Source organism: Poecilia latipinna, unplaced genomic scaffold (assembly GCF_001443285.1).
Source record: "Poecilia latipinna isolate Pla-1442-1.1 unplaced genomic scaffold, P_latipinna-1.0 Scaffold350, whole genome shotgun sequence".
Lineage (NCBI taxonomy): Eukaryota > Metazoa > Chordata > Actinopteri > Cyprinodontiformes > Poeciliidae > Poecilia > Poecilia latipinna.
The window spans coordinates 207,881-224,665 of record NW_015112966.1 but is presented as its reverse complement, the minus strand read 5'-3'; the positions used below and the strand labels follow the sequence as shown (position 1 = coordinate 224,665).

Sequence of the window (16,785 nt, the reverse complement as noted above, 5' to 3'; positions counted from 1 at the left end):
CCATCAGAGGTACACCATGAACCAGAGAACTCAACCTCCACACGCCTTTCAGATGCCTTCCAACTAAGTGACGTCGGACAAAGGCAGATGTTCTAACCCATCATTGGTTTAAGTCTTAATCCCTTTTAATGACTCCAACTCAGTCGGGAAACGTACTATTGTCACTGTTTTTTTTTTTTTCTTTTTCCTGTGTAAATGCATTGGCACGTGCTTTCCGAACAAGGGTGTTTTCCCGCACGTCGTCTAGCAAGTCAAATTGAATCAGCGTTCACATGAAATCTCTGTGGGAAAAGTCACTTCACACCAGGCAGTGTTCCAACCAGGAAGATGAAGGAGTTTTAAGTTCCATCACTAAAGTGCTTTTTTTCTTGTCAGAATCTTGTAAGCTTCCTTAAACGCATTCTGCTTTCATTCCTTTTGGTGCAAAGCAACGAACCATAGAGTTCGGAAAGCCACCTTTTATGAGTCGAAGCCCGTTTTCCCAGGAACCGATCGATCCAATCGGCTTGGCTTAGCGGGCCTCACCTGGCGAACCAGCCGAGACTGGCGGTTTGTCTCAGCGGCTGCTTCTGGCCTTTGCGATACAAGCGCAGGACGAAATCGAAGTTAGCCATCGTGGACATGGCGTAGAAGACGTTGGCTTTGTCCGGCACAAGCAACTCTGAGGACAGAGAAACATACGCTGGTTATCGTCGTGTTACTCTCCCGACCGCGGCGTTTACTCTGACCGGCTCGGTGTGTTCGGACCTTTCTGCTGCGACATGATCTGGGACAGGGTGAAGTCCTGCGGGTTCATGTGCTCCAGGTGATGCTTCTCCAAAGCCCTCTGGATCACCTGGGCCGTTTTATCCTGACTGGTCAGCTGCAGAGACACAAAAAAAACAAAAACAAACACACACCTCAGTGAGTGGCAACATTCCGTTTAGTCACGGTGTGTGACGTGTTTTAGCATGCGCTGGAGACAGCCCATTCCCGCCAAACAGCATTTTCTCTTGATATTTTGAAGAACTGCTTCCGTTTTGGTTGGGTTTTCCATTTTGGTTTGTCGGTAAGGCTTCCCAACTGATTCCTGTTCTGGTGTTAAGATAAGCAACCACACCAGACAGATATTTATGGATGAAAACATCTGACTGAACAATGCAAAACCAAACCAAAACCTACATACTCAAGAATTAAACCAAAGATGTGGCCCCAAAGTAAAATAAAGAGCAAGGAGGACAGAATGTACATAGTTTTAAAAATCAAAAGAGGAAAAATCTAAATTGATTAGCCTGCAGGAATATCAGGAATCCAGCATTCTCCATTTTAATGTGGTCCAAGAATGAAGACTCTATAGAGTCTATTTGACCTCAAATAGACTCTATTTGACCTCAAATAGACTCTATTTGACCTCAAATAGACTCTATAGAGTCTTCATGTTCCTCAGTGAACCCTAACAAGGTAAGGTAATTTTATTTATATAGCACGTTTTCAGCAACAAGGCAATACAAAGTGCTTGGAGTTAGGGTTCGGGTTCAGCTTGTTTTGAGCAAGTTTAAACATGCTTCAGATGTTTTATTCATACTCTTAGACAAGAAATCGACCAGAATTTTCAGCTTGATCGGCTCTAACCTTTGGTTACAAACTTAAACTGATCTACACAGGAGCTAGCGGTTTGTACTGATTCTTTTTTTGTGTTGTCATTCATACTATAATGATGTGAAAGAAGTTAGAAGAAGAACGCAGACATAACACAGCAGCATGCCGTTTATGGAAGAAATAATAAATGCCGTCATCTGTAGGAGACGATAGGAGCCGTCAGTATCATCAGACTTTCAAAAGTTCATAAATATAATTTTCAACCATTGTTTACATCTGGATTTATCACAAATTATGATGAAGAAAGAACCATACAGATCTCAATAACCATCTTTCTAATTAAAGCAACATTTCTCTTCTAATTTTAAGACATTCTTCTGGTGAAGTTGCGCAAGTTAGACCTTTTTTTTTTTTTTTACTTTTTTACTTTAGCTTGCTCTTAATAATCTGTCATAAAACTCACAGGCGGGATGATACAAACCACTTTTTGAAAATATGTTTAGCCATTTGGAATTTCTATTTGTAGAAGAAGAAAAAAAAGCGAGAAAATCTGATGGTAGGAAAAAAACGTAACATTTTTTTTAAAGCCACATCTCGAAGCCGTACTCCAAACTGAACCAAACTCACCAGGATGCTTTTGTACATGTTGCCGTTGTCGAGTCCCAGGTCCACACTGACCCGGATGATGCAGGAGTCGCAGCCCTGCCGGTTGTACATGGGCAGGGACGTCATGGAAACGGAGCGCTTGTGGTGGGGGGACGGGTGAGCGCCGGGTCGGGCGGCAGCGGCGGCTGGCTCTGTACCACACAGGTTGGCGCTGCAGTCTGACGAGGAACCAGACGGAGACTCTAGAGAGGAAGCAGCTGAGGGGCAAGGGAAGGACGAGGAAGAGGAGGAGGAAGAGAAGGCCTCAGATACGTTGTTGTAGGAGCTGTGGAAGGACTGGAGAGGAAAAGCAGAGAGAAAATAAAATAAACTTTCTTGAATGGTGTTTAAATATTAAAAACCCCTTTTCTCTACTAATTAGAAATGCGTAAATGTTGTGTTTGCTTCAAGAGGACGACTCAGAAACAGAGCGCATTCTGTTGGAGACACACAATGACTTGGCTTTCAACAAAGACCATCAGTGTCAGCACTAGAGACAATAGATACAAGACAGAGACAATGGGCTTTCATCTAAGAACAGAGACACACACTCTCACACACAGAGAGGGAGAGAGATGGTTACCTGTAGTTTAATAGAACATGTTGTGTTTGGGGAAGAAAGATCTTCCATCTCAGATCCACTGGATCCAGAGGATGAGAGGCTGATCTGGTCAGCGGGGAGTTTCTTAGCGGTCTCACTCACCGACCTGAAGCTGAGGGGGAAAAACCTCATTAAGGATGCTGCAGCAAACCAACTGAACCAGAAGAATAACAACATTACACAAGCTGTTAATCAACATTTAAAAACTTTTAATGCATTTTTTTTTTTAATCTACAAACATCCTGAGCTGGAACCTTTGGATTCACGTTTTGGATACGGCTGTAAATCCGATGCACAAGCTGATTTCCTCGGCCCAGTGGGGGTTGCTTTTAAAACCAATCTGATGGGACGCTGGGAAACACTACTGTTATGTTTAAGTTGTGCTAAAAGGAGTTAGCCTAGAGTCGAAACTTTTCAAGCCTAAAATAGCATCCTAATGCTCAACAGGTCACAGCAGGACAAGTCTGAACAGACAGCCAGAGCTACAATCCAAACGAGCTTCAGCTAGGTTGCTAGCAAGGAGGGGAAGAAATTTCAACCTCCATATGTGGGAAGGTAGTAGAAACAAACTACCCCATTCGCTTCTCAGTCCTCTACTCCTTTTTATTGCTCTATTGCATAAAATATAATTAAAATTTGTTGTAGGGTGTGGTTGTGACAAAGTTTAAAAAGGTCAAAGGGTCTGACTACTTTTCCGAGACGTTGTACGCAGTGACACTCACAAGGAGAGTTTCTTTGTGATAGAGCGGTTGCTCCAGGAATTCGGTGAACAAGCGTCCACCGGAGGCTCCAGCTGCTTTGACATTTCATAGCTGTAACAGAAAGAAAATAGAAAACACAAGAAAGTATTGAATTTTCATGCAAACTGCTTTTTTCCTCCCCTAATTTGAATCTCCAAATCAAACATCCTCCATTTCTTTTATTCTTTTATGCTGAAAAAAGGTTTTAAAAAGCAACTTCTGTAGTGCACAGAAACCAACTCTTTACTATACTCAAGCAGGGATGCGTGTGATTTTGTCACATGTCGAAGGGGGAAATAAAAAAATATATATTTTCGGCTCACCTCTCCTGATCTGTGAGCAGTCTGTGTCCGTGCAGCCAAGCGGCGATTTTGGGATGTTTGGGGAGCTTGTACTGGGAACAGGACGCCTGCAGCACGCGGATCTGCGACAAGACGTCAAACTCCTGTGTGGGAAACGAGAAATGTTGACGGTGAGACGGTGAGAGCAGGGCGAAACGGACCGCTGGATGTCAGGACTTCAGGTTGCATAATCTGGCCCGGAGCAACAAGGTTGCAGTTGCAACACTCAAGAAAGTCACATGAGAACTCCAGCTTCGAATATGAAGTCAGGTTTATGTTTAACTTTCTGTCAACTCTGACAACACATATGTACTGCTCTACTATCTACTATACACTCAGCCAGCATGTAGAGAAATGTCACATAAAGAATCCATTAAATGACAGGAGCTACTTACCCTCCTCCTCTTCTCAAAGTTTATAAGTCCATCCTGTTGGGAGAGTGGATTATTAGCACTTTCATTTATTACATAAATCAATGATTAATTTGGTAGAAGAAAGCCTAACTAAGTTGTTGTTTTTTTTTTTAAATATTAACCATGTTGGTAAAAGTACAACAATAGCTTTCTTGAGCAACTCTGCAATTTTTTCACACATCTTTGGGGTCAGTTTGTTTTTTTTAAGTGAATTATTGTAACTGCTACACAGCTGATTTTACAAGCTCAAAACTTCAATAGTGTATATAAGCATAATTTTAAAAACCTAATTAGTCAATTTATTTCATTCTAAAAAGGCAGAATTTTTCTTTATCAAACTAAGCTTTTATTTGTATTAAAACTACCATTATTGCTTCTATAAGAATATTAGTTGTTAATGATCTACATGCAACAAAAAACTGACGGTTACAAGAAACTCAAAAGTCCAGTTCTAGAGCCACAAGTGGCGCTTTGGCTCACTTAATATATTAAAAGATGAAACATTGTTTCATTCTTTTGTTCTGTGCTCTAATGAAATTCACTGGCCCTTCTGGTAAATTTGATCTAGAACTGCCAATAAAATGTTCAAGTATTCCAGCATAAACCTAGCATGGTTTACCTCTGTGGTGTCAGGTAGAGCCGTGTCCAACATGGTGAGGACGGTCAGATAGGTGCCCAGGTAAGGAACCACTCCACTTGAGGTACTCTGTAAACAAGCCAGGTGTAGAAACCCATTAAAGTTACAGCAGCAGGTTTATTCCCCCTTTACTTTTACTCTAAAACCAGTTTACTCTTTTTTTTTTTCTTTCCATGGGCTTGTTTCACAGTGACAGATCTAAACATGACAATGTTCACACCAGGACTGAAGGCAGTCAGCGGAACCTCTCATATTACCACCCAGAAGAATGTGGTCAGGACCCCATGAAAACCCCCCGTCTGGTCTATTATTACTGACCTATAATCCTATTGACCGGACGCCATTTGAAACCCGCTCAGCGCCGAGCGGAGCTAAAAATAGTTTTGGGTTCCAGTTGCGTTCCAGAGAGGGAAATCAACCCTGGCGGGGCTCTTTCAGAGGCGTGGAGTATGAGGGGGATTTGCATGAATCTTCTGCCTCATATGAAAATGACTCAAAGGTGAAAGGCCAAGTGATATGGAGCACCGGCTTAATCGGGCTCTCTCTCTTTTTTGTTTTTTCTTTATTTGTATTTAGGTATAGCTTACCATCTGCCGGGGGAGTTGACACTTCTTGCTTAACTTTGGAGAAACATTATCCACATTGGCTTGGCTTCCGTCCTGTTGATGACAATCAAAGCTGTGCTCAGTTTGCAGTTCCACTGGCAAAAGGAAGAGCTTTTAATCACACATTAGCCTGAACATCCTGTTTAACAGTTAATTGTTAGGTTCTTCTTTTTTTCTCCAAAAGGATTGAAGTCCATTTCCAATGTACCTGAGCGTTTTTATCCATAAGCAAATAGGCTTAGGTTTGGAATACATATGAATGCCAGTGTTTACATAGATAAGAGGTCTGCCTGAAAAATGGTATTGTGGGGCAACAAACGCTAGCTGTTTAGCTGCTGGGTACAGAAAGAGCAAGGGATCTGATGACTTTAGGGTTCTTTATTGGAGCTGGACAAAAGACGTCTGTGACGCAGCTCCCTAAAGAAAGTCACGGAGAGAAGAGTGAGACGGGAACATGATGTCCTCGAGGCCCCTTGTTTGCTATTCATAATCATTTCTGCAAACATTAACTCAAAAGGGAATCTTTTTAAAGATTAAAAGAGTGGCATTGGTGTTCAAGGAGACAATCTTTGCACCTTGTTCATGAGCTAACGTTCTGTTTTTTTTTTTGTCTGTTCAAGATCCAAATCTGTAATGCTAGGTTCTTTTTTTTAATATGAAACCAATTAATATTTTATCAAAATTCTGTATGGGGGCAAATTGTAATCGGCAGGTCATGATTTTTAAAGAGCGACCAGAAAACTGCAATTGCTGCACTCCAAATATTAAGGATTTGTACCTTACTTAACATTCGACATGTACTGGTTACTGGTACTAAGGCATGCTAATGTTTTAAAAAGTTCATATTTTAAAATTTATACTGTTATACATTGAACAGTTTAACGTCTTGACCTTGAATTTTGAATACTGTAATAGCCAGAAAGCGGTACAACACTGCCGATCAGATGGCTGAAAGAAGGTTACTGCAGTTTATCACAGGCTAACAAGAAATTGGGAATAGTTCTGTTTGCCAAAATACATGTTGAATCGTGATGGGGGAACCAAGAGAGCACCAGCATTAAGAAGGAATAACCGTGACTTTTCTATTATTAGTTGTCTTCCACTGTTTTAAACCATATTTTTGCGTTTTTAGATAAAAGTGTTTCAGTAAAAATGATAAAACATCATATTTTTTTCAACCATAGTTAACGCGATTGAGAATCTTTATTAAACGGGGTCTGTCCACTTAAGGGAAGGTTTAGGTTGAGGTCCGTTTTTGGCTGATATCAATTTTTCTTTGGTCTGAAAAGTCAAAGTTGCTAGTTTGTCTGCCCACTTGCTGACATTAAAAGGGACAATAGTTGATTTTCAGTCCTTTGTGGACGTTGCTAAGATCAGTTACTCATGGCCAATAACTGATCTACCAAAATTAAGGAGCTCTGGGACAATTTATTGGTATACCAGCAGTGCTGATCTTCATGAGTTGGGTATGTGAGGGTTAACTCTGCAAACATGTCTTTTTCTCACCTCCACCAGGAGCTCTCTGTTGGTCAGAACACAGTTCTCGTCCGGGAACGTCTCCCAGAGATTATCGAACGTGGCAGTGCTGTCTCTGCAAACAGGGACCAAGATGACATGAAGACGACAGCTGCGGGTTGTTCCAATATTATCCACAGTAAGCATTTTTAAAGCTTTCCAAAGTTTAACTTGTTTGCACGGTAAGCATTTTAGGTGAAGCTTAGCACCAAACTAATGAGCTTTTAACTCAGTTCACGACCCGAGCTAAAATATGGGTCATGAACCAAAGGAGACGTTTGCTGACTCGCCCAATCAAGTTTCACAGAATTGCACCCATTAGCAGGTTGATGTCCTTGTTAAGAGGCCGTTATGTAGAGAAAACCTATTTACGACCTTGGAGACGGGCCAAAGAGTGCGGCCTTTGAAATGAAATAAAGTACATAGATGATCAAAAACCCCACCTGCTGACGGCTGCCCAGGTCTTCCTCAGCCTGTAGACGGCATTCGAGTGCAGGGCAGAAAGGATCGCCTTGAGGGAGGAGAAGTTCTTCAAGCGACGACATTCCTGCAGAACAAAACAGACTCTCGTCATTTCAATGTTTCTCCAGTTCTATGCTAACCAGGTTGGTATGAGATCTTCAAAGTGTGATGCACTTTTGAGAAAACATGCAAAGGTTCCAAGGTGCTATACCCTATTGTTATTCTTAGTCGTTCTAGACCAAGAAGTGTAGCCAATTGATCCACCTGCAGTCTGCTGCTGAACAGATGAGCCACTCCAACAGCAGATATTTTTCCAAAAAGTTGCACTACAAAACACACATGATGTCTCTGGACAACAGAAACAAAAAGAAAAAACTACCACCGCACTCACAGGTGTTTGCATGTTACATTCGATAACTGTGTATTTTTACTTCTTAGCATAATTTATAGTGTTGTACGCTTAATGTAGGAGCCCTACACTGCCCCCTAAAGTCTAGGAGAATATGGGTTACAGTGAGGATGAGCCACACGGAGTATAAATTAGTGTTGGCCTGATTCCGAGCTTCTATTTTCAAGAGTTAAGCATAAACCAAGTTTACCAACTATACATAATGACTAATGAAGTTACTAGAACCCACCTGTGCCACTTTGATCCACTTCTCAATGACGCGCGCCCTCTGGGCTGGAGTTGTAGGAGGCGACCCAGAGGAGCCGTTAGCTGGTTCTGCAGACTGGGAGAGCAGCGACACGATAACCCTGTTGGTCAACGCGTTGAACTGCGCGATGGTGGCTCGGATGGTGGGAGACATGTTTTCCTTCTTATCTCTCTGGGACCACACACAGCCCAGACACTGGTAGGGCACCACTTTGACAAACAGGGCCTGGAAAGGTCAAGGAAGCCCACCGTCAGCCTTTAAAGCATCAGATATGAGCAATATTTAATAATGAGACATGAAAAATATCCAGTGACGCACAGAGTCCATTTGAGTGAGCTGCTCAGCGATGGCTGAGGCGGAGAAATCCATGATGCTGCCCTGATCCAGAGAGGTTTCACATCCTGAATCCTCACTGGCAGACTCTTCCTCCCCTTGGTCAAGACCAGCAGCATTCGACAATGCTCCTGAAATAAAAGAAAAAAGAAAAAAAAAAAAAAACACAGTTACTAGTGGGAACTTAACATGTTTCCCACCACAATTACTGTCAAGAAGACCAACTATGTCGTCGTAGTCAAAGGAAAAGTTGTGGAATAAAAAGGTCACCTCCATCTTTCTGGAACTTTCTGAGCAGCTCCTCGGCTTGTCCAGCCAGTGAGCAGAAGTTCGGCTGGCTGCGCATGCCGCCTTGCACGGCGGAGCTGATCCTCAGGTGATCCAGCAGCAGGTGGAGAGCCGGGTGCAGCGGAGGGTCCCTGAAGTCCTCGCTGTACTCATCCAACCACGTCTGGATGAAGGTCAACAGGAGGCTGGAGAGAGAGAGAGAGAGCAGAGCGCTGGAGGGAAACTTTACCAACCACGGAAAAACCACAACAAACCTCAAACTGGGACATTTTCCACCCACCTCCTGCAGTAACCCGCGTTGTCCACATCTGAAGAGACGCTGTCCCTGTAAGCAAATTTTAAAAAATCAAAAGTCAGCTTCTTTCTTTCCGTCTTCTAAAATCTTTTGATTATTATTTGCACCCGCCTACTCCCCAACGTTAAACCCAGGCAACGCATAATGGCTGTTGTTGGGAGCTTCCAGCTAATGAGCACCTGCTCGGCACAGATCACATCAAAGCCGGGACGAGAGGCTCTCTTTATCGGTGGGAACATCAAACACCAGGCTCCTTTCAAAACATGGGGACTGGGCATGAATAAACACAAGAGGTTTTGTTTTTCCCAGACTGATTTATGCTTTTCTTTTGTCCTGGAAAATAAACTGACATATTGGTTCCTAGGAGCATTCATACCCTTTGAAAGGTTTTTTTTTATTTTTGTCTCTATTAGACTTTATACAATTAGAACCTGAAGTAGAGGTGCAGTGATTTTGTTTAGCCAGCCGATCGTTTGGTACCGACTTCCTTAATTTTGAGTGATGGGCGGATACCAGCATGTGAATACTTGCCAACTTGATGACTCTTTCGCTACATTTAGCAAAAATAAATAAATAAAACAAAATAATAATAATAATAATAATAATAAAAAATTTTCTTAAATAAGAAAAACAATCTGTGATCAACCAAAATACTGTGATCGGTGCGAAACCAGAAGGTTTCATCCCTTTTTTAGAGAAAATTAGCTCAAACTCAGACAGACTGGATGAAGAACATCTGTGAACATCATTTTACAAGTACTGTCACAGATTCTGCAATGGATTAAAACTTTGACTAGGCCATTTTGACACAAAACCGTCAATCTAAATCATTCCATTTTTTCCCCCACTGTATTGGTGTTGTTGCACTGGTGGAAAAATACTTGGTGAGATTTTGTTTTTCCAGTGCATGTGTGTGTGTACAGAACTTTAAGTTTGTTTTGCTAAAAAAATATCACTGGAAAAGTTTTCTTTTTAACTCTATATCTCCAAACTTGAGATGGAAAACCAAGTTTTTGCCGTCTTTCTATCGCCGTCCGCACAAAATGCTTTGAATGGGCCGTACTTTTTACACCTCTGATGTTGACCACACAGAAGCCAAAAGACCAGATGAAAACAGACAGTAGCCAGCTCGGAGTGGTACAAAGGAGGCAGTTGTACCTCTGGAAGAGCAGCTCTACGAGCGCCGTGGTGCTGGTGTAGGTCCGGTAGGTGGAGAGGAAGATCCGGCTGTAGTCCGGATCCTGGCTGCTGCTGCTGTCCAGCAGGTGACTTATGAGCAAGTCCAGGGTGGCGGCCTTCAGACGCCGCACCTTGCAGGTCCGGTACTGGACAAAACCGCAGCAGGAGCTCGTCTCGCTGGGGCCGGGCGAGGACGGGTCCGGCTCCCGGCGCAGCGTCACCCCGTACACCACGCCGTCCTCCTTCTCCTCACCCCACTCCTGCACTGGATTCTGGAGAAAAACAAATAAACAAAAAAAACAATCAAGTTGGGGGAGGAGGGGATGACTGTCAGGAATATAAAAACTAAAAGGTACAGAGTAACATGTTCAAATATAGATCAAGTTATGTTTGCAGTTACAACAGAAGGGTCAGAGGGTGAGCTCAGCAAACAAGAAATAGTCACAAGCAATCCTGGCCACACAAACAGGTGACACAGCAGCCCACTGAGTCTTAACATTGATCCCTCGCAAAGCCGCAGCAACAAGGTAATATTTACATCTGCTAATAGTCATCATCTACAGCGACGGCACAAACAGGCTGGCGTGTGATGATGACAACAATTATTTCAGATCTAGCTGATTCAGATACCGATGCAGAATAATAACATAATGGTGTGTCTGTTTGGGGGTTGTTGGGGTTTTTTTTTAACAACTTCCTTGCAGCTCTGATCTTTCCAAGAATCTTATAGCTAAACATCAGTGTTTATGGACAAACAAAGGAAAATCAAGAGGTTGGCACATCAACTTGGGGAGGGGGGAAAAATTTCCAGTGTATTCAATCCTTTTAGCACACTATATATCTGCAGGTGTTGACAACAGCGGGAGTCGTTGCTTTTAGATTTAAATCCTCTTTTCATAAAATGAAAACAAAGGGTTAGACTTTGCTTTCTGTTAGAGCTTTCTGTTTGGTTTTACGGCCAAAGCCAAAGTCAGAGCAGAGTTTCCAAAAGCGCGCCTGGAATGACACTGGAGAACCGGTTTAATCAGATGAGCGCCCGAGTCAGGCCACCAGCTTATCACACTGTAACATGAAAACAGCTGCATCGCCATCAAATAAGCTATTTTTCCATAAACTGTAGGAACCAATTTAGAATTTTTAAAGTTCACTTAAAAATGTCAACATAAGCTACTTGATTTAGGTAACAAATCCTACCTGAAATAAAAATATATATATTAAAAATGTGTTCTAATTAACAAAATTTGCCTAGCTACAGTTTTAGCTAGTTTAGCAATAGCACTATGTAGCTAAAACATAAACAGAAAACAAGTCAAGTTGCAGCATCTGAAATACAGTTTCGCAAAAACAATATTCAAAGAATCTATTATTAGGCACTGCATATTGCTACAGAAATCAGAAGGTATGATTTGGTCCACAAGAGTTGGTGTCATTTATATGTTGACATTACATTTAACTCAAAGTAGCGATAAGTTTTTACAGTATTAGGTTGTACGTTTTTCTTCCAAAATACCCAAAGATTGGAGCTAATTTGCTAATTTAAAAGCAGCTGCCCACAAACAGCTGACATCTGCTAATACTTGAGACTCCTTCTAAAATCGATTAGAACTGCCCATTTTAAAATTTCATTAAAATGCATTGTGGAAACCATCTTAGCACAACCACAAGAGCTAATGTCTACAGTTGTCCTCATTTCTACTCGTATGGATGCTGCCAATCAGCAGCCAGGAAAATGAACAGCCCTCCTGAATTGGCTGCATTGCAAACCGATAGAGTGGTAACAATGCAGCTAAGAAGTTTTCAATTTTTAAAAATCTGATTTTTTTTTTAGTTGAACTGTAAAAATAAAAATCTGTGAATTGCCAAACCTTTAACAAATAATTCAAAGTAGAGTTAAACAAACAAACAAACAAAAATTTGAATAAATGAATCTGAAAATACCCAACTATGAATTGGTGGTTTGCAGACAAATGAACAACGTCATAGGAATATTTATAGGTTAATCTCCATGGTAACAGAGTAGGACAGATCCTGTCTGCTGCCCACGTCTTTGCTAGGATCACATTTCATTTGAAATGCTGAGCTCACAAAAAGAATTGAGACAAAAACAATGACCTCTGTATACGTTTCACTTTTCAGGCTCGTCTCAATCTGAAATGCCAAAAGTGAACACAAAAGGAAAGAAATTCTCTTATTGTGTCTGCAATTAGAATTAATGTTTCAAAAAACTTTCAGCACTTGTGCCGCCCCCGATAACATTTCACCCGGAGCGGTGAGCCACAATGTCCATGTTAAAAAACGGCACTGTTGATTGAAAACACAACCTCTTCTCCCTAGTTCTACTGTATGTACAGTTATTTTATGATTTATAATAAAATAGTGTATCCCATATAGCATTGACTGAAGTTAACAACAAAATAATATCTGCTAGAAATCAACAAATGTGCAAAAGAAAGCATGAACAATATTAAGAAAAACACATTAATGGTCCTTTGGGTGGTTGCTATGAACCTAGCAACCAGCCAAAGGTTGCTAGGTTATGAACTTAACTAAATGTGGTCCTCTAATTCTACACAGAGCCCTTTTGAATGGTAAGAAAATAACATTATTACCATTCAAAAAATTATGTAGACCCCCCCTCAGACAGCAGGCAACTTGCTGTGACACCTGATATGTGACGTTTCCAGCCAAACTCACCATGGTCAGCTCCCATTTTCCCATCTTGTCCGCTCTGCTTACGAAGCGCGGCTCTTCATCTTGACAGCAACTTCAGGTAAAGTTAACTTCCAACTAGCCAAGCAAAAAAAAAAAATTTAAAAATCCGTGTGAGTCTTCCTTTTTCCAACAACTTTACAGCCAAAAACATTGGTCCCGTCGCGAGCTACCTTCACGCGCTTGTCTTGAAATGTTGAAGAGGTTTTAGATACATTTTTGCAGCTGGATATTTTAAAGAGTCGGGCTGGTTTCTCTTGCCTTTGCCTGCGGTTGGTGCCCGAGTATCTTTGGAGCTGTCCCAGCCTGTCCGCCAGCACCGACACCGACTCACAGACTCTCCCTCGGTGACAGGAGACGGGAAAGAAACCCGACCGTCCTTATGTGGGCGGCGGCGGCTCTCCCGGGCCTGAGGGGAGGAGGTGTGTCCCCGTCATGCCTGTCTGCTCTGTGTGTGCGTCAAAAGTCCTTTCGCTTCTAGTCAACCACTGTTATTTTATCGATCTAGTTACTCTTTAAGTTTTAATTATTCTATTGCGCTATTTTAGAATTAATTAGCTTTGTTTTATTAAAAAAAAAAAAAACAGCACACAGCAGTGGCCTACTTAAAATCTTACTTAAATCCAATGAAAATGGTGTGGTGTGACCTTAAATGTGACTTTAATAGCTATTTTCCTCCAAGAGTTTCATCGCTTTTTATATGATACTGTAGGTCCAGCAGTTTTATCCAGTTCAATTCAATTCAGTTCAATTCAATTCCATTCATTTCAGTTCAGTTCAGTTCAATTCAATAAAACTTTATTTGTCTGTAAGGGGCAATATAAAAGCACAGTGAAGCATCACAAATATTAACACAATCACTTAAAACACAATGACATACAAACATAAGCCTAAAATCAAAGAACAAACAGAAAAGAAACACCATGTCAAGTCTCTCTAATTGTTGTGGTTTTACTTTATTTATTTATTTTTATATGCCACCAGATGACTGAATCAGTTGAAGGATGCTCACATAACCAAATGTTTGACTTTCAGCCTCATGATGACTAAACACAGAGAGCATGAAAAACCCTCATGAGAGGAGAAAATGCGTATGACTGTCAGATAAAGTTGATGTTTCACACTGATGCTAAGACAGCATCTCACATCTGAGGAACTGCAGATTCCTCCTGAAGAAATCGTACTAGTTCCTTCAGATAAGTTAGAGTTCGATAAAATGTTGATAGGTCACCTTGTTCGTGATCAAATGTGTTTATTGTTCCAAGCCAGGTTCCCTCAGTGTGGCCACCATCATGTCCGTTCTACCAGGAAAGAAACACACTCCTCTGTTCTGTGAAAGATTATTTTTCTTTCATGCTTTTGGCATTTTTCTGGGCGCCAGCTGGCTGCTTTGTTTTTCTCGTTCTAATAGAAAATCCACCAACAACAGTACGGTTAGAGCACTAAGTGAATGAATATGAGTCGCTCTAGCCCTCATGCGTATAATGATGCGTATATCTTTTGTGGCAACAAGAGCACTGACACGGTTAACGCGACATTCCGATCCTCTTTGTGCCTCACAGTGCAGCTCGGGTTGCAGCTAACATCCTCCCAGCATCGTCACTGGTGTGAAGACGCTGATGCTGATGCCGGGTGGGGCCCACTAAGGTTTTATTTGGCATTTCTGTTATTATCGCTACATTTCCCACGCTCTGTGTAAGCGTGACGCAGTACATGTCAATTATATATTACATTTTTTGAACATTTTGCCTCATTCCAGTCATGAACTTCAAAGTATTTTCATGGGATTTTATGCAGAAACGCAAAAGCACAAAGAGGCATGTAATTACTGAGGTGGAAGGAAAAAAAGAGTCGTAGTTATCCCCAGATTTTACAAATGTAAAACTCTGATTAGTATGGTGTGCATTTGCATTTGACCGTAAATATAATCCAGTGATTACCTTTAGAAATCACCTCACTGGTAAAGAGAGTCCACTAGTGAACAAGCATCAAAGTTAAAATGGGTAAAATTTGGTATTTTAAAGGTTTTCTACATTCTATTGTGATTATAATCACATAATCATAATCTATAGATTTGTTATGTGATCTTTTGCTTTAAATGATCATTCCAATAACAGTAATGATAATAATAAAAGAACTAAGTGAAAAAGTCCTCTACACACTTTTGCCTTAAAGTCAAGAATCCAAGTTATTTGTCCATGCAGTTTATTGCTTTAGCATCAGTTCATAATGAAATACCAAATCCAGGCCCATTGATTCTATTCAAAAATATGTTATTTATCGCAAAGGAAAATTAAATGTTGCTGTAACTCATTTCAAAAAGGAACATGTTCACAAATAGATTCGATGCTTTCTGCTGGCTAAGAATGCAGACGTGGGAATGACGCGACACCTGAGTTATGTTGTACCTTCAGTGATTACTGTGTGTTTTACACACAATCATGTTGGATATTGAACTAAGTTAAAAAAAAGAAATCTAGTTTCTGGCAAAGAAAGATAAATTTCTTTTGGTCAGGAAGGTTTTGTAACAAGTTTTGTAGCGCATGAGAACCTTGCTTGTTCGGTTTTCACTCTGATAATCTCAACCTTGGTCTAAACGCCCTTAAGCCGTCCTCCCTACCAGATACTGGTGGCTGTAACGTTTTCTGAAGTTCTTCTTCACAGATTTTGCTCACTTCTCACTCCTGAGAGGTGTCATAAGGAGAGATTGGCTTGGTATGTTGCAAACTATTTCTCTATTTTACTCCACCATCTTTTCATGGCAATGGAATGTAAACTCTTTGGTTGACTAGAAAGACTCATTGTTGAGGTATTCTAGCTTCATGCCCAAGTCCAACCTTTGAATGACATCTGTAAAGAACAGCTACTGCACAATACTTTTGAGAGAGAGCCTTGAAAATGACATCCCAGGTCTTTCATTTGAGCATTTTCCAAGAATAAATATACATTCTTTCGGTAATTAGTTTGGTTCCGATTGGCTTAATAGAATGCCAGGCAGGCGCTTGTCAGTGAGTCCACTGTGTCCTTGTGCATTATTGCAACGTAAAATTTATATATATATCTGGCATTTTAGACTCAGGAATTCAAAGACTTGGAAGGAAAGCTGACAAACAATAGGTTACAGCACTGAGGAATGTAGACAGACGGTTCCTTATCATTAGAGCACAAGACCCAAATACCTGTTGAAGGTCTTCACATTCATCAGCCTCATGACAAGCACTTCTTGTCATTAGCTGTGTGCTTAGAAAACTACTTCACTAAATGTCAGCAGCTAGCTTCACTGGAGCGGCTCTGAAGCAGCTGACAGCTTTTTGTTCAACACTCCAAGCTGTTTGAAAGACTTCTTCACTGTTTGGACAATAAAGCAAGATAATTCATAAAAAATTAAGAGAAAAGAAAGTGTGATTTGAGAAAGGTTTGGTCAAAACTCCTCGCTCAGTTGTCGGGTAGCTCCGTACATTTGGCACTAGACTACTGCCACTAGGTGGCACACGCATGGCACTACATATAATGTAGTTCCCAATGTAGATTATCTTTTATTTGAAAAAAACAAAAAAAAAAACAACAAAACAAACAAACTTGGAGATAAAAGAAAACATGGGAACTCAAACACTTAAGACGACTTTCTTCCAGCCACTCCTTCACAAAGACCGGATACGTATCGCCCAACTTATAGTCATTGACTCACCGTCATGAGGTCTTCACGAATCGATGACTTTTTTTGACTTTTTATTTTATTTTTTTAAGTTCTGCATTAATTTACCTCTTATCTGAAAGTTGACTTAGTT

The 16,785-nt window shown here is 41.0% G+C and overlaps 1 protein-coding gene across 1 annotated transcript; it reads right to left on the bottom strand.

Moving 5' to 3' along the window:
- Positions 1–343: 343 nt before the first annotated feature.
- Positions 344–13,425, bottom strand: LOC106949547 (ral guanine nucleotide dissociation stimulator-like 1). Its single transcript, XM_015035871.1, has 18 exons — positions 13,171–13,425; positions 12,983–13,075; positions 10,268–10,560; positions 9,095–9,139; positions 8,797–8,999; positions 8,512–8,657; positions 8,176–8,418; positions 7,519–7,622; positions 7,067–7,151; positions 5,543–5,614; positions 4,938–5,024; positions 4,301–4,333; positions 3,888–4,009; positions 3,547–3,636; positions 2,807–2,936; positions 2,206–2,520; positions 748–862; positions 344–661 (listed from the first exon to the last, which is right to left on the bottom strand). Exons 2-18 carry the CDS (start codon positions 13,004–13,006, stop codon positions 522–524), a joined length of 2,247 nt encoding a protein of 748 aa, XP_014891357.1. The 5' UTR covers positions 13,007–13,075; positions 13,171–13,425; the 3' UTR covers positions 344–521.
- Between the last annotated feature and the right edge of the window lie 3,360 nt (positions 13,426–16,785).

Coding starts and splice junctions, on each gene's coding strand:
- LOC106949547 (XM_015035871.1), bottom strand. CDS start 13,006: ATGGGAAAATGGGAGCTGACCATG. Junction 7,152..7,518: donor ACCTGGGCAGCCGTCAGCAG/GTGGGGTTTTTG, acceptor CCCTGTTTGCAG/AGACAGCACTGCCACGTTCG. Junction 2,937..3,546: donor ATCACAAAGAAACTCTCCTT/GTGAGTGTCACT, acceptor TTTCCCCCTCAG/CTTCAGGTCGGTGAGTGAGA.